General features: G+C 40.4%; 2 protein-coding genes across 2 annotated transcripts in view; both read left to right on the top strand.

Annotated features, from left to right (window-relative positions):
* Positions 1-1,267, top strand: part of PDCD2L (programmed cell death 2 like) — a 26,364-nt gene extending 25,097 nt beyond the window's left edge. The window contains exon 7 of the mRNA XM_024733739.1: positions 1,037-1,267. Coding sequence (XP_024589507.1) covers positions 1,037-1,167 — 131 coding nt within the window. The 3' untranslated portion in view covers positions 1,168-1,267. The remainder of the gene's footprint in view (positions 1-1,036) is intronic.
* Positions 1,268-6,276: 5,009 nt separating this feature from the next.
* The window catches only part of UBA2 (ubiquitin like modifier activating enzyme 2), a 31,607-nt gene continuing 15,591 nt past the window's right edge, over positions 6,277-22,292 (top strand). Inside the window, exons 1-8 of the mRNA XM_024734097.1 lie at positions 6,277-6,481; positions 8,337-8,420; positions 9,324-9,394; positions 10,594-10,658; positions 12,024-12,124; positions 13,549-13,670; positions 19,324-19,391; positions 19,837-19,958. Coding sequence (XP_024589865.1) covers positions 6,344-6,481; positions 8,337-8,420; positions 9,324-9,394; positions 10,594-10,658; positions 12,024-12,124; positions 13,549-13,670; positions 19,324-19,391; positions 19,837-19,958 — 771 coding nt within the window. The 5' untranslated portion in view covers positions 6,277-6,343. The remainder of the gene's footprint in view (positions 6,482-8,336; positions 8,421-9,323; positions 9,395-10,593; positions 10,659-12,023; positions 12,125-13,548; positions 13,671-19,323; positions 19,392-19,836; positions 19,959-22,292) is intronic.

A 22,292-nucleotide genomic window follows, 5' to 3' on the forward strand; every position in this document is an offset into this window, starting at 1 on the left:
ATATATATATTTTACTGATAAATCTGTGGGTTTTTTTGCAATCAGCAGTCACTTTTTGTAGGAATACTGCAACTGTATTGTGACTGAAAACTAGTGAGCACTGTTTTTGCTTTAAGTAATTATTTTTTCAGTGTGTAAGGTAGACTCACTCCCTGTGGCAATGCCAATTATCCTCATATTGAGCCATCTTTTTCCTTCCTTTGTATTTTCTTCTAATTGCTTAACAGTTAACACTTAAGATGTGCCAGGCTCTGTTCTAAGTATCTTACATGTATTGGCTTGTTTACTCCTCCTTACAGCAATCTTGTCATCATGATAAATATAGTCATTATAACATAGAGATGAAATCACTTGCTCAGGGTGGTAGAGCTGGGGTTTAAACTCCAGCAATCTTGTTCCAGAGTCTGGGCTCTATCCACTAAGCAAACTTTGAAAAAAAAATTTTTTTGATGGGTATACTATTCTATTAACATTTAAATTTCACCAAGAGTTCAAGTATATGCTAGCCATTTGTTCAGATTTTTGAAATAAAGACAAAATGGGCAAACGGCTTTGAGGGTGTGATGTATTTAACACTGCACAACATATTCACCAACTAGACAATCGAAGGGGTGGTATGACTATACACTTAGGAGCACCAAGTACAGGAACAAGCCCTGGAACTGGAAGAAAAACCTGCCATTCAGGACTGAACAGAGGTCTTTGGTTGCTGACAGAATCTCCCCTTGACTTCAGACATGAGACAAACCGAGGGAGTCTGTCAGTATACAAAAACCACTGCCTTTAGTAACAGGATGGACTTGCCAGAACCAATTCAGATTGTGGGGACCAGTCTGAAGTGAGCAGGGTTGGCTGGAGGCTGGAAATGTTGCAGCTGAAGGCCGGCATCGGCAGATGACAGCAGCCATGTTCTAAAAATCGCTGATTTCTACACAAGTTCCTAAGATGCTTTCCCCAAACAGGGCAAACTTTGAATATTGAGTGTATCTCATAAGTCTTCTCCTTGTTGGAATCCTGAATATGTTGTATTTTTCAGGTCTTTCTGTGGAATTCGGAACCATTCTAATATACACATGTGAGAAGAGTTGCTGGCCTCAAAATCATCAGACTCCCGTGGAAGAATTTTGTATTATCCAAGAGGACCCAGATGAATTATTATTTAAGTAGTGCATTTCCTTTTGTGTTTTTTTTGTTTGTTTGTTTGTTTTCATTTTTGGCTGCGTTACGTCTTTGTTGCTGCATGTGGGCTTTCTCTAGTTGCGGAGAGTGGGGGCTACTCTTCATTGCAGTGCATGGGCTTCTCATTGTGGTGGCTTCTCTTGTTGTGGAGCACGGGCTCTAGAGCACAGGCTCAGTAGTTGTGGCCCATGGGCTTAGTTGCTCTGTGGCATGTGGGATCTTCCTGGACCAGGGCGTATTCTTAATCACTGTGCCACCTGGGAAGCCCTTTCCTTTTGTTTATATAAATTAAAGCAAATTTTAATGTTTAAATTGTGTTTTTACCTCATTTTGACTCACAATTTATTAGCTCTTGTTTCTTTTTGCTTTTTGACACCCCTGATGGGTCTGGAGCCAGGACTAGAACCTCGCAGCTGTGGGCTGGTTAACCCTTCCAGGGTCAGTGGCCTGTGTCCACAGTGGCAGCTCAGAATGTGGCTCCTCTGTAGCCCAGAGGGCAGGTGATCCTATGTAAGCAGACTGGTGGGTTCTAGGAGGGAGAGCAGCTGGAGAGCCATGAGCGCAGCCAGCCACGTACTACCCCTGCAGCCTTGGCACTTTTGCTGTCCCTGGGTGCTGACAGAGCAAACTACTGGAACTGCTCCGGCTGCTTGAGGCTCCTGTCCTGTGACATGAGCTGTTTATACCCGCCTGGTATTCCCCCACCCCAGGCTCTCCGCCCTCACCTCCTGCCCCTAAAGCATCACAGGAAGGGGGCCCTTTCTCTCTTCCGGACATTGTCCTTCCTTCAAGCTGTCTACCTCTCCAATCTCCCCTTTCTCCATTTAGTTTTTATGTTTTCAGCTGCTTCCATTCTGCTACCCCTTGACAGCAGCATGAAAACACCTCCACCAGCTGTGTACAGACCTACTGTTTGCCTGCATAGATGAGGAAACTGGGTATTAACATAAACAATTTGGTTGATTTATGTTAATAAACCTTGGTAAATAACACATTAGGCCCATATTATCATGAGATGTGGTTCTCTTGGGCAGTGTGTGACTGGTGTGAACCCTACCTGATGCTGCCCTGCCCTCTCCCCCTTTCCTGGGAGGGTGGGAGGCACCTGGGGGAAAGTGGCTGGCTGTGTAGAAGAAAGTGAAGGTGTTGGTCAGTGATATTTCAGGATCACTGGGTTTGCAGGGCTGAGGCTGAGTGTGGACCTGCAGAGAGAGGTTTTGATTCCTCCTCTGTCATGCTGGAGACGTTACCACCGGTTCCCCTGTGGCACTTCTGTTGTGGGTGGAGAATCCCTCAGACTGTCAGACCACTCACTCCAACTGGAGCAGAAAACATACTGCTTATATTTGCAGGTATATCACTTTGGATTTATTTAAATGGCCAGAGAGTACCCTCTTTTGATGAGAGGATGGGGTAGGATTGTTGCTTTAAACTGTTGATACAGACATTTGCAGATATCTGAGCTAGGTGTAATGTGGCTGACTTTTAGGTGGAGACAACTTGTGCTTCCAACCAAACATGTTCTTGAATCTAGTTATACATGTTTGTATGAGGTCTTACCAAAATAGAGTACAGATTAGCAGGGGCGTTTCCCATGATCCCATAGAAATAATGTTTGTGACATATTGTTAAGGAAGCAAGATATGAGAAAACAAGTCTAGTGTGGACCCACTTAAATGTAAAACTCTTCATAGTGCTGTGTAAAAGATCTAGATCTGGAAATACAAACACCAGCAAGGCCCTGAGGAGTAGGATTAGGTGTGAAGTTTTGTGAGTGGTGCTTTTCAGTGTTGACTTCCTGCACTTGCATCCTGTTTGAATTTGTTAAGGTGGGCAAGCATTTTACACTTTATACACACTGTTCAAAGATAAACTGAGGCATAAGAATTTATTTGAGCAAAACTCAATTGGAACCAGGCAGCACCCAATCTAGCAGAAAGGAAGGAGCTTCAAGGAGCTAAACAAAATGACTTTTACAGGCAGAAAGGGACAGGAACAAGAAAGTTTTATCAGCAAAAAAGGGGGTTGGTTACTGCCAAGTTACTTTCCTTTAGGGGACGGCAGGGGTCTCTCAGGTAGATTACCTAACCAGTGCTGATCCGGTGATTCCTGATTGATGGTTTAAGATTCTATTTCTGGGAGAGCCGAAACTGTAATTAAGTCTCAGTTTGGTGACATGGGGCTTAGCATAAGCGACTCCGTTCTGAGCTTGTATCTTGTTTTTAACAACACACCAACCCACGAAGAAAAGCAAAGCCTCAGGGTTAGGTGTCCAGCCCAGGCGAAAGGAAGAGGGAGGCAGGAAAGAAGCAAAGGAAGGTGGCTCTATCCACTGTGTGTCTAGTGGGAGAAGGAAGGTCAGCATTTTGTTGAAGACCTCTGTTAGCTTTAGCTGCCACAGGGGGCCTTTATGAGAGCCAGTAGTAGGGAAGGAACATCAGCAGCTTACTGTGCAAGGGTGCCTCCCACCCCAACCATGGTTGGGTGCCCTGGCCCTTCCTTCGTCTCATGGATCAGGGCAACAGACTGAGTACTCCTCACAGATCAGGCTTGGTGTGTGGTTCGTGAACCAAGCAACTGATGAGGAAGACCACAGAAGTCAAAAGCATTTTCCTCTGTTTTCCACTGTCAACCAACAAAACGAAGAAAGAAGGTAAGAAAAGAGTATATTTGGCGTCATAAGAATTGCAATTCGGAAGACACAGATTTGATTAAAAGGGAAGGAGTGTTCCAGGGAAGAGAAAAAGTCAGGGGCTTATAAAGGCAAAAGCCACGAGACTGTACTCTGACACAAGAAGAGAAATACTCGTCCTTAGGGATGGCGGTCACGAGTTGTTTTAGGTTAAGGATCTGATAAATAGATAGGCTGTCATGAGTTATATTAGGGTAAGGGTAAGTATCAAGTTTCTGGCAGATGTTCTGGATGCCTTCCTTAAGACAGTAAGTGGTCAAAACGTCAGATTTCATCCAGGCTGAGCCATGCATAAATTACTTTGTCAGTGGCCTTCCAGATCCATTTTGGAGAGCTCTCTTGGCAGTACTCTGTTTTGATTTTCCTTTCACACCATCTTTTCCTTTTTTCTTCTAATAATTTTTTCTGATTTTAAAATTCACATTTTCTTTGAGGAGAATGAGCATCTGGGAAATACAGTAAAGTTTGGAGGAGAAATAAAAATTATCCGTAATTTCATCACACACAGATACACAAAAATATTAACCATGGTTATTTTCTTCCTGTTTAAAAAAAGTTTTTTTTAACAAAATTTAATCATATGTGTGGTTTTGTATCTTTGTCTTTTCTTTTTCTTTTTTTTTTGCCTGCCGGGCCCTCCATTGTGGCTCGTGGGCTCCAGAGTGCATGTGCTCAGTAGTTGCAGGTGCTGGCTTAGTTTCCCCGTGGCATGTGGGATCTTAGTTCCCTGATCAGTGATGGAACCCGTGTCCCCTGCATTTGCAGGCAGATTCTTAACCACTGGACCAACAGGGAAGTCCTTGTATCTTTTTCATTCAATATTATGAGTGTTTCCACCATCAGTATTTTCCCAGGACGTACTTTGTAACTGAAACTGAGTCCCTTGGAAATCGAGTTCCTTTACTGAGTTTATGATAAATCTCTCTCCAAAACTTTATTCCCTTTCTTATCCCCTCTGATCTCAATCCTGTGCTAACTGAACACTAATCACCCAGAGTCAGATGGCTAAAATTGCTGTTGTTGATAACATCGTTAATGTACTAACCTTGCTATTACAGATGTCATCATTAAGGTATAAACTCATGTTGTTTCTCCAGAGGAAGATGAGCTAACAGACTCCTGAACCATGGGCCACGTGGCCAGAAAACTGTAAACCAGAGACATCCTAACTCCCAAAACTACAATTAAGAAATATCACAGAAATGTCACAAGATGATGATTAATCCCAGCCTCTTTGTTCTTCCCCTTGTGGACTTAAAAAATTCACAACCTAAAAGTTGAGAGTTATGTTTTATTTGGCGGGAATTTTTAGGACTTCAAGCCCGGGAGGCAGCATCGCAAGTAACCCTGAGAAAACTGCTCTGAGGAGGTGGTGGGGTGGGGAGAGCCAGGTTATATAGAAGTTTTGCAACAAAGGGCAGGTAGTTGGAGCATCAAAGGGTTATTCTAAATTAAAGAAAACCAGATACCCCAAATTAAGGAATTTAGCGCTTTTCTATATATGGGAAGATGCAAGAGTCTGGGCTCACTGAAATCATTCCTTTGATATGCACCTCAGCTATCTGGGGCCAGTATCCTGTGTTTTCACATCCTCAGTTCCCTCAGGGCTCACGGTAGGGAGTGGCTGCAGTCTGATGGCTGCTAGATGGCAGGTATTCTTTCCTTCCTGAGTTTCCTTGGGGCTCACCAGCTCACGGATGGAGGGCTGCAATTGCTGATGACTGACATCCTTTATTTACTGATGTGGCAGGAAATACTACATTCCTCACCCTTAAAAAAAACCCCTAGGGCTTCCCTGGTGGCGCAGTGGTTGAGAGTCCGCCTGCCGATGCAGGGGACACGGGGTTCGTGCCCCGGTCCGGGAAGATCCCACATGCCACGGAGCAGCTGGGCCCGTGAGCCATGGCCGTTGGGCCTGCGCGTCCGGAGCCTGTGCTCCGCAACGGGAGAGGCCACAACAGTGAGAGGCCCGCGTACTGAAAAACAAAAAAGAAAAAAAACCCTCTAACTCAGAGACCAAGGTGAAGTGGATCTGAGGCTTGCTTCACACTCCCTTGCTTGGCACCCTGCAGTAAGTCCTTACTTTGCTGCAAACTCCCCTTGTCAAAGTTTGGCTTTTTTCACTTGGGGCATAAGAGGCCTTTGCTCGGTTACATATATGCTGCAAAGTATTTTTTTAAAATACACATCAAAAATCTAATAAATCTTAAGCCGGATAGCAGAACTACGCGCCTCCGTGCGAAGCACTACCAGCTTGGAGTACAGCCGGAGGTGTGAAGAGTCTTCCGCTCACAGTCCAGCCCAGTCCGGGCCGCTCGCGGACTGGCCAGGTCCCCAGGCCCCGCCCATTCAGCGCCGACAGGCGGCCGCAGTGCGCAGGAACGGAAGCTAGGCCGCCCCTCCCCCACTCACTTCCGGCCGCGGCTCAGTTCTCCCGCCTCCGCCTGCGCCGAGGCTCGTGGTTGTCCCGCCATGGCACTGTCGCGGGGGCTTCCGCGGGAGCTGGCCGAGGCCGTGGCCGGGGGCCGGGTCCTGGTGGTGGGCGCGGGCGGCATCGGCTGCGAGCTCCTCAAAAACCTCGTGCTCACCGGCTTCTCCCACATCGACCTGGTGAGGGCCAGGCGTGCGCGCGGGCTGAATGGCGGGCCGTGGAGCCGGGGTCGGGGGATCGGGGCCCGGAGGTCCGGACCTGAGCTGTGGGTGCGGGGGCGGACCAAGAGGCCCTGGGGTCGTCGCTGCCCACCTAGAGGGAGCTCTTCGGCGGCTGCGGGGCGGGCGCCGCTGCACGCCGGGCCCGCTCCGCACGCTGAGGAGGCCAAGGGCCCGGGTCTTCCGGGCGTCCCGCGAAGAGCCGTCCCCCGCCTCCCAGGCAGCGCCAATTTGTGGCGGCTCTGGGGTGTGGAAGAGTCCTCGTGTCTTCGCTTCAGAGCAGTTCCCCAGCTTTAACCGGAGGCAGGAGAGGATTGTCTCGAGTCCCTTGGGGATGTTGTGAGTGTTCAATTCGAAGTCCCCCTTAACTCAAATAATATGCAGAGCAGAGGATGGCGGTGGTAACAACCAGGACCTACTGAGCGCTTGTCCCGAGCCCGGCGCTGTCCTGCGCGGTTTACTCGCCTTAACGCACTTAATCTTCACTACCATCATAGGCTTGTAAACGCTGTCTTCACCCCATTTTATTTTTAACAGATAAGAGGAAAAGTGAGGTACTGTGGGGTTTAGTGACTTACCTAGGACTCGTTTGTGGCTCGCGCTCCTCTCTTCTGGGTGCAATCTGCGTGACATTGTTATCACCGTAGATTATTTCGTTAAAGGTATTGGTTAGGATTTTAACTTTTGCATTGTTGAACAGTGACGGGAAGCTACTGTAATTCTGAGTCAAGTCATTTCTGTTAATGTAAACTTTTTAGAGATTGGAGTTGTAGCCTGAAATTTGGATGTGAGTTTATAGAATCTTAAGGTGTAGTGGAAACAGGGAATTAAAAAAAAAAAAAGTAGAGGTGGCCGACTGAACTAATAAATGAGTGACTGGGGGGGAAAGCATTTACGCATTTTCCATTGGTTTTTATAGGGTTAGTCTTTCCATTCAGTTCTGTATCCCAAATATGAATGTGGCATAGCTAATACCTACTAATACTTCTTCAAAAGGATCATTTTGTAATAGACAAGACAGTGAATTGGGGCACCTGAAAAATAAATGCTGATCCTTTTTTATTTGGTTTAATTTTTGTAGTAAATTTAGAAAGCACAGATAAAAAGTGTTAGGTGATTATATGTTTTGGTGATTTTCACCAAAACCATTAGGGTGTTTCACAGTTAGAACATTTGATTACTCTTCATGTAACTTTATTGAAATGGAGTGAAAATGGTTTTAGTTATAATTATTTCTTCTCTTATATTTACTTTGAAGCAGTAATTAGATAAGACTTAAAACGTGAGACTTCTAACCTCATGTAGAAGTTTCCCTCCACAGCCCTCAAGTAATGATTGTAAATGAAATTGTGTGTGGGTAAAGACTTTTGAATTAAAGAAAGCAGCAAAAATTCAGTAAATCTATTTGCCAAGTATCATTTAAGAAAAAGAACAGGGCACAGTTAGATCTATTATGTTGGATTTGAAAGTAATCAGATTAATTAGAGAAATGATGGAAATATAATGCATTTTTAGCATCATTTTGTCATCTAAGGAATTTCCTAACATATTTGCCAGTATGATTAAACAAATGAACAAAAAAAGCATCCTTTCTAAAATATTTTTGAGAAAGTTGTATCTGAAATTAAATTTTGTTTTAATACGCATTAAATTATTTTTATCAATTTAACAACTTTAGTATATTGGTCAAAAAGCATTTTCTCCCCTAACGTAGCAGATATCAAAACTTCTGGGTTATGGGTGCTGAGGATAGTGATACGTATTGCTCAGACATACCAGGAAATTTGTGATTTATCTGGGGTTTATGCATTTGTAGATTGATCTGGATACTATTGATGTCAGCAACCTCAACAGGCAGTTTTTGTTTCAAAAGAAACATGTTGGAAGATCAAAGGCTCAGGTAACTTTGTATTTCTCATATCATTTCTATTTATTCACTTATATTTCTGCCTTTTGGTGGATCTTCTATTTATGGTATTAGGTTAATTTGGACTCTCTAGTAGGAGGGAGAATATGGGGGAAGCCGTCTCTTTTTAGCTGAGGGATTATGAAGAATAAGAAGATGTCTAGAAAAGGACAGAAGACTGTGCCATCCTTTCTTATCTACAGAGGAAATAAAAGTGCTCTACCCAATCCTGTAAATGGTGTCCCCTTCTTAAATTTCTGATTGTTTACTTAGAATGAGCCTTGTGTTCCTACATTGCCTAGAGCTTGGCTGCTCCTGTGTTTGTGGGCAAGAGAAGCTACAGCTTGTCATTGTCCCCTTTAGAAGAAAACAGCCTCCCCTGAGGTTCTAGCCATCCTGATCTTTCTTTAGTTCCTTGAATGTTCCATCTTGATTCAGGGTTTTAAAACATCTTTCTCTTTGCTTTTCTCCCAGCTTTTGGGGCAAACTTTCACTCTTTTCTCCTTTTCATTTTTCAAATTTTCTCTAGGCGTGCTTTCCTAAATCTCTTAGACTAAATCATATCTTCCACTCATTACAGCCTCTAGTTTTTCTATGTGTCATTTATCATAGTTTGTAGTTAAATTTATCTGGATGGTTATTTGATTAATGTCACTTTTGCTCACCAAGTGCCTTATACAGTTTCTGATATATGGAAGATGCTTAGTAAATATTTGTTGAATGGATGAATGACACTTGGTTACTGCATTTGATATTTTTGCTGAAGCTTGCCATTCATGTACAAGTGTATATAAGTAGGTGAAATAACTATTGTCTGCCATAGATAGATTTCATATTCAGATAGAAACGTTGTAGTAATTTAGTAAATTAGTAATTTAGTGTTGTTTGTTTTTCCAGGTTGCCAAAGAAAGTGTACTGCAGTTTTACCCGAAAGCTAATATCATAGCCTACCATGACAGCATCATGAAGTATGCTCTAATTATTATGTTGCAAAATTGTGCTTGCTGTGAATTTTTAATTAAACCTTTAAAGTATAATACTTTTATTAGATAATATATGAACTCAGAGTCATTCTGCTTATTTAAAAATTTTTCTAGAATAATTAAAATGTAGTAGGTTGTGTCCACATAAGTGACATTGTTTTAACAGTTCATATATATATGTGTGTGTGTATATATATATGTGTATATATATATAATTTGAATGATTTAGATAAGAGGTCATTTACTCTAATACTTTCAATAAATAAGTTACTTGGAAACCTAAAAGGACCTTATATTCTTGTTTTAAATAAAGAGATATTCTAAACTATAAGAAATCAATATACATGATGATTCAGACTTTTCTAAATATATTGCTCTCATTCTGATCGATTTCAGCTGTGGCCTTTTTCAGTTTAAAAGGTTCCCTCTCAAAATAATTTGTTTGTTAGGACTGTGACTTCTGTAATATAACACTGGGAATTGTGATGGGGCAGTAGTTTTGATGGTACATAAATATACTCTGATCTCGGTAAAGATAGAGTAAAAATATAATTTTGGAGGCGTTGGGGCAAAGGAACCCTGCGTCTAAAATGTCCTTTATCTATAGTTGTTGTCCACAAGTAAGTGGTTTTAAAAATAATGAGTTCTTGTTTGAGGCCTGGATTAGAGAAAGTCTTATGCTTTCTCAGGGAATTTGTGTTTCCAGCTTCCTTTTCATTCTCTGGATGTTTGCTCTACAAGCTTGCCTGTAGCCCTACAACCTCCTTACCCTGTGTTGCTTTCCCAGTGCTGCTAAAAGCAGGGACCCTAGGGGCCTGAACCCTCCCTGATCCTGACCATGTGAGGTGAAGCTACAGGCCAGGCAGATCCTGGGAATGTATTCTTTGTATGTTCCCAGGCACTTGCTGCCCCAAGAAGGCCTGGTGGGACTCGAAGTCATGCCAGTTTGAGATTCTGCTCTGTGCCCGAGGTAGCTGGCCAAAACAGATGTGTGGTTTAAATCTGTTTCTGGTGTTTGGGGAAAAATCAAACCTATCTATATTGTAGAGACCCCTAATATCAGTTATTTTTGTACTTTTATTACTTTAATGTGCTTTTTAGGACCCTGTATTATACTGTGAAGCTCATGTGTAAGGCCGGTTGTTTTGGTGACCTTTTTTTTTTGTTGTTGTTTTACTTTGTAGCCCTGACTATAATGTGGAATTTTTTCGACAATTTATATTGGTTATGAATGCTTTAGATAACAGAGGTGAGATTATTTTAATACTTTTAATTCTAAGTATTTCCCTTCCTTCATAACAAGGTTGTTTACAAAATTAGTGTTAATTAAAATATGTCCTTATGAGTTAGAACTTAAAAGACCTAAAGGGAAGTAAGATCAGGTTTAAAGCTTGCCAATTGATTGTAATTTTAACTAGAACTAATGTGAATATAGGGGAAGTTAAAATCATTAAAGAGGATGATGCATAGGTTGCGTGCATGTATATTTGTTTCAGATTATCCCAGCACTTAAGCACAGTGTGACTTCCTTCGCGAATGTGGAGATCTAAGAAATATCAGTGCCCAAATTTCACCCAAAACCAATTGAGTCAAACTCTGTAAATGGGACCTAAAGATCATATTTTTTCACAGTTCCCCAGATGATCTAAAGGGCAATGAAGGCTGAAAACCACTGTTTTGAGAGTAAGGCAATAGGATGTCAAAGTTAGCACAGAAGTCATGGCTCTTGAATTATTTTGGGTATATCTGGTGCTGAAATATATCAGGCTGGATCCTATTACGTGTACACATTTTGGACCATTTAAACTTTACACAAGTTGGTGATATTTCATATAATCAAGTATCATATAGCCAGTTATTGTTTACAAATCTTTGTGTCTGGAATGTGGGGTGAAAATAACTTAAAATACTCTTTCTGTAACTACTTCCACATGTACATCTGTCAAATGAGTTTGTAACAATTTGGGGCCAGAAATATCAAAAGAAAAAACATACAAAGTAGCATTAGAAAGAGGATAACTCTTAACCAGACTCATCTTTTTCCCCCTCACCTTAAACTGCCTTAATAGTTCCAAGTTGGGACTTCCCTGGTGGTCCAGTGGTTGAGACTCTGAGTTTCTACTGCAGGTGTCGGGGAACTAATACCCTGCATGCCGTGAGGCAAAAAAAAAAAAAAAGATAAATAGTTCCAAAGTTGATATTCCACATTCTCCATTTACTTCCATGTATTACCTGATAATTTTATTGGAATAAGAGCAAGTTAAGGGGTTGGAAAACGTTGAAACAATGTTTTAGCCATATTTAATAGAAGTAGGTACAGCAATAGAAGAGGAAGATGGCACTTTGGTATTAAAAAGTAATATATAGGGGTGCTTCTCCTACAGTAAATTTGTGATATAAATTTCTTACCTTTGAAATTTTGTTGAATGTCTCTTAAATGTCTATAACACTTGTATTACTCTGGTCATAGCTATAAGAAAGTTGTACATGAAATTAAAACAATAAAAAATGGTTTGGGTAAATTTCATCCTAATTAAAGGTAACTACATAATTTCTTTTTTCTTTTTTTCTTTTTTTTTTTGTAAACTCCTGTTAACTAGTATTTTTCTTCCAGCTGCCCGAAATCATGTTAATAGAATGTGTCTAGCAGCTGATGTCCCTCTTATTGAGAGTGGAACTGCTGGTTATCTTGGGCAAGTAACCACTATCAAAAAGGTAAAGTACTTTTTTTGGTTTGGTTTCGTTTGGTTTGTTTTTTGCTTCCCAAACATTTATTTGGGACCTTAAGGAGGGAAGAAGTAAACTTTGGATATATGGGCAAAGATCTTTTAGCTCTGTGCTATTTTGTTTCATGTAGCTTATATATTAAAATCCTTAGGCTGGCAAGCATAATAAACTTGCCTTTTTAAATTCTTTGTAGCCGTGAGACTACATGTCATGTTGTAGTTGATATGTGGTAAACCAGCCTTCTGAAAAGTTACTTATCTAAAGTCTGGATTTATAGATCTGAAGAGTACTTTGAAAAAAATTTTTGGAGTATTTGTGAGTACTGATATTTCAAATATTTAGATAAAACTAGAGAATAAGAACAAACATGTGTTCATAAACCCAGTTTTATACAATCTCAGCATTGTTATTCATTTGCTGCTCAAATCTTTTTTCTTTGAATTCTTTTAAGAAATTAAACATAGATACATTTGAAGAATCATTCTGCAGGTTTTGAAAATAAAAGGAATTAAACTCTACTTGAAATTTGGTATTTTTCTCTGCTCTTTGGCAGTTTTTCCATATTGAAAATTGTGGCTGTGCTTCAGTTGTTTTTACTGTTTAATATTACTCTTCGAAAGCTTAATTTATATCATTCTACAAAGACTTATAAATATCAGTTTATGGGGGGTGACTGCTTGCCATATCGCTGCCCCCAAGAAAGCATATTGGAAGGACACCAGAAATGGCATTAAGGAGAAAACACTTCATCTGCTGCAGTTTATATTAAAATATTATTTGCAGGTTTGGGGTCTTTACTATGATCCTGAGACACTAGTATGTGTTAAGACTGAGATTGAGAATTGCCAAGATAAAGAATATTCATTCTAAATTTTAGAAAATTATCTCAGGTGCCGTGGACTTCTTTCAAGGATTCCTTACAGTATAACTTTAAACATAACCCTTTAGCAACGAAATGAAGAGTATTTGGTTTGGTAATGCTTAGGATTTTTCCATGTATCTGGATAGATCTGGAAATTAATGCTTTAAATTCACTTAATCTTCAGGAGCTTATAAGGTAAATCTATAAATAATATTTAAATAACTGAGTTTCACAACTTTGAGAGATAATTGGTTGGAAAGTTATTTGTCTTTCCCTGTCTGTTCAGTGTGATCAAGGGAAACTTGTATTTTCTCCTCACCAGGCCAGGAATCAGAGAAGTCCTGGCTTAGTCTTAACTGTGACTATGGTAGATTCAATTAACTTTTATGTTGTAGTTCCTTATCTGTAAAGTAAGGATTTTGGAGTCACTAATATTTTAAAATTTTCTTGACAGTTGGAATATAGATGAATGAAATGTTTATGATTATATTACAATATTGAGAAGCCACCATGATGGGATAAATGTTTTTCTCATGTCCTGACTTTGCAGGGTGTGACTGAGTGTTACGAATGTCATCCCAAACCAACCCAGAGAACTTTTCCTGGCTGTACAATTCGTAACACACCTTCAGAACCTATTCATTGCATCGTTTGGGCAAAATATTTGTTCAAGTAAGAGTATATATATTTCTGGGCATATTTTTAGTACTGATAATGGACAGTGGGGTCATTCTTATTTAAATACCTTGGAGAAATTGTACTTATGATGATGAAGCTTAGTCTGACTGGAGACAGGCATGTAACTAAATGAATACAAATCTATGTATTTGGAAATACTAAAACATACTTAGAAGTAACTCACTGGTTAAAAAAGAAATAATGGAAGTTGAAAATACTTCGTAATAATACTGAAAATACTACACGTGGAACTTGTAGGATACATTGAATGTGGTAGTTGGAAGAAAAGATACAGGCTTACACACATGAAGAGAGGTGAACATTAATGAGCAAAGCATCCAACTTATGTTAGAAAAAGAACAACATAAAGTCAAAAAAATTAGAAGGAATGATATAATTGAGGTAAGAGCAAAAAATAAGTTGGCAAGTTTGATCATAAAAAGGAGAGGGGGATAGATAACTAAGTGGGGAATATAATCTCAACACAGATTAGAATAATAAGGGGGAAAAAAGGGATGATAATAAAAGATTATGCCACTACATATTCCCCCCACCCCCACCCCCAGCTGCGGTAGGTCTTTGTTGCGGCATGCAGGATCCTCTGCTGTGGCATGCAGGCTCTCTAGTTGTGGCCCTCATACTCAGGCTGCGTGTGGGCTTAGTTCCCTGACCAAGGGTGGAACCCGCATCCCCTGCATTGGAAGGTGGATTCTTAAGCACTAGACCACCAGGGAAGTCCCTATGTCAGTACATTTAAAAAACTTAATGATTGGATAAATTCATTTTAAAAACTTAGAAAACTGACTCAAAAAGAAATAAAAGCCTCCCTCGGGAAATTTAATCAGTGGTTTACATTTCTCTGATGCACCAAACCTATGTGAATTTATAGGTGATTTCCACTAAATTCGCAAGGAATATATCATTCTAATCTTACATAAAGTCTCAGAGAAACTTTTTTAAAAAATGGAATACTTCATGTTTTGGGGCTATCATATCTTTTTTTGTGTGTGTGGTACGCAGGCCTCTCACTGTTGTGGCCTCTCCCGTTGGCAGAGCACAGGCTCCGGATGCGCAGGCTCAGCGGCCATGGCTCATGGGCCCAGCCACTCCGCGTCATGTGGGCTCTTCCCGGACCGCACGAACCTGTGTCCCCTGCATCGGCAGGCGGACTCTCAACCACTGGGCCACGAGGGAAGCCCCCAGGGGCTATCATATCTTTGATAGCAAAACCAGTTAAGGCTGGGGACTTCTCTGGTGGTCCACTGGGTAAGACTACGTGCTCCTAATGCAGGGGGCCCAGGTTCGATCCTGGGTCAGGGAACTAGATCCTGCATGCATGCTGCAACTAAGAGTCCAGTTAAGACCAGGCACTGCGTGCATGCATGCATGAATAAATAAATAACCTTTTTTATTTTTTAAGAGAGGCCATTTTGTTATTTATTTACTTATGTATTTATTTACTTTTGGCTGCATTGGGTCTTCGTTGCCGCACGCAGGCTTTTTCTAGTTGCGGCGAGCAGGGGCTGCTGTTTGTTGTGGTGTGCGGTCTTCTCATTGTAGTGGCTTCTCTTGTTGCGGAGCATGGGCTCTAGGTGCGTGGGCTTTAGTAGTTGTGGCTTGCAGGCTCAATAGTTGTGACTCGTGGGCTCTACAACGCAGGCTCAGTAGTTGTGGTGCACAGGCTTCCTGGATCTGCGGCATCTTCCCAGACCAGGGCTCGAACCCGTGACCCCTGCATTGGCAGGCGGGTTCTTAACCACTGTGCCACCGGGGATGTCCTACATACATTATTTAAAAAACAAAACAAAACAGTTAAGGCTGTTATAAGAGGAACGTTGTGAGACATTCTCATTCATAAATGTAGATGAAAAAATCCTATACAAAACATTAGCATACAAATCTAGAATGGTGTAAAACAAAAGTATACCATAGCCAAGCTGTATTTATTCCAGGAATGCAAGCATGGTTTAACACTAGAAAAATCTATAAGTGGCATTTACTTCATTAAGAATTTAAAGAGAAACTATATAATCTTCATAGATGTCGAAAAAGCATTTGGTAAAATTTAGCAAACACCTTTTCATGACAAAAATTCTTAGTAAACTAGGAAGAGAACTTTATCAACCTGATAAAAAATATTTTCTAGAAATCTACAGCAAACATTAGTTTTATTTTTTGATTAAGGTATAATCACTCAGAAAAGTACACATATAATGGTATAACAACAAATTTTCACAAGAAATACACTTGCAAGCTTTATTTACTTGGCAAACATTTTTTTTCTTTTTTAATAGACTTTTTAGAACAGTTTCAGATTTACAGAATGGTTGAGAAGATAGCACAGAGTTCCCACACCCAGTTTCCTGTTATTAACATCTTAGTATGATACGTACATAACAATGAGCCAATATTGATACATTATTTATTAACCTGATACGTACATAACAATGAGCCAATATTGATACATTATTTATTAACCAAAGTCCATAGTTTATTTAAATCTCCTTAGTTTTTGCCCAGTGTCTTTTTTTCTGTTCCAGGATACCCCATTATAGTTAGTTATGTCTTTAGGCCCACCTTAAGGGGGCTGTGCCAGTTTCTTAAGACTTTGCTTGTTTTTGATGACCTTGTTAGTTTTGAAGAGTACTGGTCAGGTTTTTTTTTCGCTGCATTGGGTCTTCGTTGCTGCATGCATGCTTTCTCTAGTTGCAGCGAGTGGGTGCTGCTCTTCATTGTGGTGCACAGGCTTCTCATTGCGGTGGCTTCTTGTTGCGGAGCATGGGCTCTAGGCACGCAGGCTCAGTAGTTGCGGTGCGCAGGCTCTAGGGTGCAGGCTCAGTAGTTGTGACGCACGGGCTTAGTTGCTCCACAGCACGTGGGATCTTCCCGGACCAGGGATTGAACCCGTGTCCCCCTGCATTGGCAGGTGGATTCTTAACCACTGCACCACCAGGGAAGTCCCTGGTCAGGTATTTTTTAGGATGCCCCACTGTCGGAATTTGTCTGATGTTTTTCTCTTGATAATACTATGGTTATGGATTTTTGGGAGAAAGATCACAGAGGTAAAGTGCCATTTTCATCATATCATATGAAGGGTACATGCTGTCAACATGTTTTATGACTATTAGTGTAGGCCTTGATTACTTTAAGGTAGTGTTTGTTTTCTCCACTGTAAAGTTACTCCCTCCCCTTTCTATATTGTCCTGTCTCTTCTCACCCATTTATTGATATCAGTGTGGACTCATTGATACTGAATATGGTTTCGGTTATAATCTAATACTGTTTTATTTTGTTGCTCAAATTGTTCCAGCTTTGGCCACTGGGAGCTCTTCAGTTGGCTTTGTGCTCTTTGATATACTGCCATCAATGTGTCGGGGTTTTTTGGAGCAATTCCTTACTTTCTGGTACTACAAGATGCTCCACGCTCATCTTTTATGTTTCCTGCTTCAGCTCTAGAATTAGACATTTCTTCAAGGAGCCCTGGTTCCTTTAATTGAAGAATGATACTAGCAACCAAGATGCAAGTGCTTAGGCATAGTTCTGGGGTGCCATTTCTTTTAGGCCTTCTTAGCTGACAGAGCAAAAAATATGTTTATACTAATTTGTATATATAAAATATTGATATGATTCAATGCAATTCTAATTAAAATCTCATCAGGGATTTTATTGGAACTTGTTCAGCTGATTCTAAAATTTATATGGAAGAATAAAGCCTAAGCGGAACCAAAACACTCTTAGAAAAGAGTAAGTTGAGGGGACTTGCTCTAACAGATTTCAAGATTTAATATAAGGTAAAAATAATTTAGTGAGTTGCTGGTGCAGGGATAGAAAAACAGACTGTAACTGAGGTTGCACAGTAGATCCCAGATGAAAGAAGGGACTAAATAGAAGGGAAGGCAGTTCACTACCAATGTGGAAAAAAATTGTATTCTCTACTTCAAACGATATGTGTAAATTAACAATATATAGAAATTAAGTCCAAGTGGATTAATTATTCAGATGTGAAAGACAAAACTTAAAATTTTTCTAATATAGAAGAAAATCTTTATCTTTGGGGTTAAGGAACAATTTCTCAAGATACAAAAGTGTTAATTATAAAATAAAGGATTGATACATTCAAATTCATTTAGTGTTTTGTCATCAAGAGACATTAAATGATGTATAAATTATAAGCTGTTATATGGGATGAAATAGCTGTAACATATAAGCAACTAAAACTGTGATCTGGAATATATTCCTGTAATCAATAGGAAAAAGACAACCTGACAAAATAATACTAACAGACATTTTTTCACTTAAAGGGAAACCCAAATAGGCAATAAGCAAATGAAGATAGTGTTTAACTTTATGATTGACTTGCAAAATCATGAATAAACCCACAGTAACATACTATTTTATACTTGCTAGTTTGGCGCAGAACATTAGGTCCGGAGAGGAAGTAAGTCGATAGAAACTCTCATATGCTGTTGTGGGGCTGTATTTTGGGGCACAACCCGTGTGGGAAACAAATGGCCATTTTCTTGTGAAGTGTATCAGGATCTTTGAGATTTTTACTGTGCAAAGGATTTCTTTAAGATAGCTTTATTATCAGACTTCCCTGGTGGTCCAGTGGTTAAGACTCCGTACTTCCCATGCAGGGGGCACAGGTTCGATCCCTGGTCGGGGAAGTTCCGCGTGTTGCAGCCAAAAAAAAAAAAAACATAGCTTTTTAAGATAGCTTTATTATAAGTTATGTGCTTGAGGAATGGTTGGAAAGTTATTAAACAATTCTTAGGATAACTTGCTTAACGAAAGAGAATTTCAGCTTAATACTTTTCTGTTATTTCTTATAAAAGAAAACCATCTTATTCACTGCTGAGTTTCTTGCACCTAGACCAGTGCCTCGCACATAATAGGTGGGTCAGTATTTGTTTAACAGCTAGCTGCAGGTATACTTCACAATTATTATTCTGGCAGTGGAATATTATCCATGTTGGAATGTAAAAGCTGCTCACGTGTCTCTTGATCAAAGATTTTAACATAGGAATTTGCAGAGCCTAGCTGGCAGAAATGAACCTAGGTCTACTAAAATTTAGCCTTGCCTGTGTTGTGGTTGAAATGAGAATGGAAGCAGTTTTGTTTTATTTTTTTTATTTAGTTAGTTTTGGCTACGTTGGGTCTTCGTTGCTGCGTGCAGGCTTTCTCTAGTTGTGGCGAGCGGGGCTGCTCTTTGTTGTGGTGCGTGGGCTTCTCATTGCGGTAGTTCCTCTTCTGGCGGAGCATGGGCTCTAGGCGTGTGGGCTTCAGTAGTTGTGGCATATGGGCTCAGTACTTGTGGCTCGTGGGCTCTAGAGCACAGGCTCAGTATGGACGCATGAGCTTAGTTGCTCTGCAGCATGTGGGATCTTCCCAGACCAAGGCTCAAACCCGTGTCCCCTGCATTGGCAGGCAGATTCTTAACCACTGTGCCACCAGGGAAGTCCCTGCAAGCTGTTTTAAACAGATTGTTTTAATATGTTTATGGTACATAATTTGTCAGTTGTTTATTTTTCATCCCTACTAAAGATTTGAGATAACTAAATTAGTTGTTTTTGAGAAAAGTAGGAAAAGTTAACCTTTGTTCAGAGTATTTTGTTGTACATAAATATTTACTATTCTTAAATTATAGCCAGTTGTTTGGGGAAGAAGATGCTGATCAAGAAGTGTCTCCTGACAGAGCTGACCCTGAAGCTTCCTGTGAGTAAACTAGTTGGAGTATATTTTCTTATTGGTGAGCACTATCTTTATTTTGCTAATTTAATATTGATAGCTTAATGCAGGGGGAAATAATTGCTGTTATGTGCTAGATAATATGTATTTAAGATGTGTTTTTAAAAATGGGTACTGCCATTTTACTTGTGAGGAAACACTGTGCAGGGAGGTTTTACAAATCTAGTAAATAGAGCCAGGAGTTGTTCCCAGATCTGATTATAGGTCTGTACTTGGAACTGCTCTACATATGGCCTTCAGAAACTGAGGCAGAAAAAGATGGTGATGAGCATATTATAATTCTGTCTCCTTGAACTCAGAATGTGTCAGATGCTGGTGGCCTCCATGAGTGACTCTCTTTTCCCCTAAGGGTAGATGAGAGCTTAGTACTATACTAACTACAGTTGAATATAAAATGGTGTTTGTTTTGTAGGGGAACCAATGGAAGCTGAAGCCAGAGCCAGAGCATCTAATGAAGATGGTGACATTAAACGCATTTCCACCAAGGAATGGGCTAAATCAACTGGATATGATCCAGTTAAACTTTTTACCAAGGTTAGGTTTACTTTTTTTTATAATTGTAGATAGATTTTTGTTACTCTGTTTTAAACTAGTACATGATTGAATTACACTTCTTTTTATGCCTACTGCTGTCTTAGTGAATTCATTGATGCAGGTGGGATAAACAGGTTTGAAATTTTAACATCAATACTAAATCAGTATAGCATCTTTATAGAAGGTAAAATACAGAGGCTTGCTTATTCATTCTTGGTTGTCTTTCCTTCCCTCAATTTCACTGAACTTCTTGATTTTCTTTATATAACTGACATTTGGTTCCTGCTGTTTCTCGTCTTATACCCCTTTGCTGCTCAAATCTTCTGTTGAGAGTTTGGGTGACATGTTCTAAATTGCTCTTGAATCCCTAAGCCTGTGTTCTTGGGTGAATTCCTCTTTATTTTATATATTGTTTGCTCAGTATTTTTAGAGAAATCTGTAAGATTGCTTTAATTAGGTCTACCTAATTATGGCTCAGCTAGGCCCTCAGATCTGTGTTTTTAAAAGTCTTTTCTCTTTTCCCTGCTTCTTTTTTTTTTTTAATTAAAAAAATTTTTTTTGGCGGGGGGTGGGTGCTTCCCTAGTGGCGCAGTGGTTGAGAGTCCGCCTGCCCGATGCAGGGGACACGGGCTTGTGCCCCGGTCCGGGAAGATCCCACATGCCGGGGAGCGGCTGGGCCCGTGAGCCATGGCCGCTGAGCCTGCGCGTCCGGAGCCTGTGCTCCGCAACGGGAGAGGCCACAACAGTGAGAGGCCCGCATACTGCAAAAAAAAAAAAAAAAAATTTTTTAAAATTGGAATATAGTTGATTTACAGTGATGTGTTAGTTTCAGGTGTGCAGCAAAGTGAATCAGTTATACATATACGTGTATTCACTTTTTTAAGATTCTTTTCCCATATAAGTCATTACAGAGTACTGAATTCCCTGTGCTATACAGTAGGTTCTTACTAGCTCTTTCCTGTTTGAGAGAAATCCCTTTGAGTAAAGGCTAGCGCTTCCACCTGCTATTTTTCCGTCTTGTACCTTTTTCTTCAAATAGTATTTTCTCTCTCCCCTGCATCTTGAGTCTCCTGGTTCCGCCTGTCTGCTTTCTGACATGCACACGTCCTGTTGTCCTAAGTAAATGGCCTACTGCTCCCTCCAGCTTCTATTTCATCTTTCCTCAGTGACAATACATGTCACAGGTTGACTTTCTTAAACCTATTGCATTTATTTCCTCACTACAGCCTTTACCTTAGAAAATGGTTTTTATTTTGATTATACTTAAAATCAAATGCACTTAACTCTGATATGGATATCGACAGTGTTTTCCAAACTAGTATCCATATACCTATTTCCATTCCAACCTGAGCAGCAGTTGAATGCCAGAATAATCTGAAGTACCTCTCCAATCCATTGTTCAGCAGGTAACTTTAAGCATCTGCTGTGTGCCAGGGGCCACTTTAAGTACAGAGGATTTAGTGGTGAAAGATAGAAAATAGGGTCCCAGCTCTTTTTAGGGAGGGAACTCAGCATCTAGAAGGGAAGTCAAACATCGAACAAGGAATTTCAAGTTCAGGGTGTTACGATGTTAAGTTCTGATGCATTGGAACCCTCTAATAATAAGTAAACTTAACCCCACTTATTATTAAACATTATTATTAAACCTAGTATGAGGGTTCAGAAGAGGCAGTCCAGAGGCTGTCAAGACTTCTTTAAAGTCTTGACATTTCAACTCAAGACTTTAAAGAATAAGGGTGGAGATGAGTGTACAGCATATAGAAAGAAAGTTTTAGGTTGAAGAACTGAAATAATTCCCATTAAACGGGAGAGTGGAAAGAGGACTGGAAAGGTAAGCTGAGGTTAGATCTGGCAGGACTTTCTAGGTCACGATAGGGATGTTATACCAAGACAGTGGGAATCCATTAAAGGGTAGTGTATAAGGTATAGAAAGTATGCAGTGCACTACTGTAGGACCTGATGTTCCTCTTGTAACCAATATGGGACAGTGCCTTCTGGAGTTGTGCAATGCCAGAGTAATCTGAAGTACAACCCATCTGCATTCCCAGTGGATGTGGAGGAAAAGTTAGACTCAACAGGACTTTGTATGTATAAAGTCAGGAACGAAGAATAATACTAATTGGTTTCCTGCTGGGCAGCAGGTGAACAGAGGTGCCGTTCTCTGAGATAGGTAGGGTGGGAAACAGATGTGTGCGTGGGGGTTGGGGAAGAGGGGAAGGTGATAGAATTAATTTTGAGATTCTTCTCGGATATTAGCGAGATGACAGGTGGTTCTATAGGTAAATAGAGCAGTTTAGACTAGGGATTTGGTTGAGATTCATAGGTTTATAGAAG

This window comes from Neophocaena asiaeorientalis, unplaced genomic scaffold (genome assembly GCF_003031525.2).
Source record: "Neophocaena asiaeorientalis asiaeorientalis breed wild unplaced genomic scaffold, Neophocaena_asiaeorientalis_V1.1 scaffold280, whole genome shotgun sequence".
Taxonomy (NCBI): domain Eukaryota; kingdom Metazoa; phylum Chordata; class Mammalia; order Artiodactyla; family Phocoenidae; genus Neophocaena; species Neophocaena asiaeorientalis.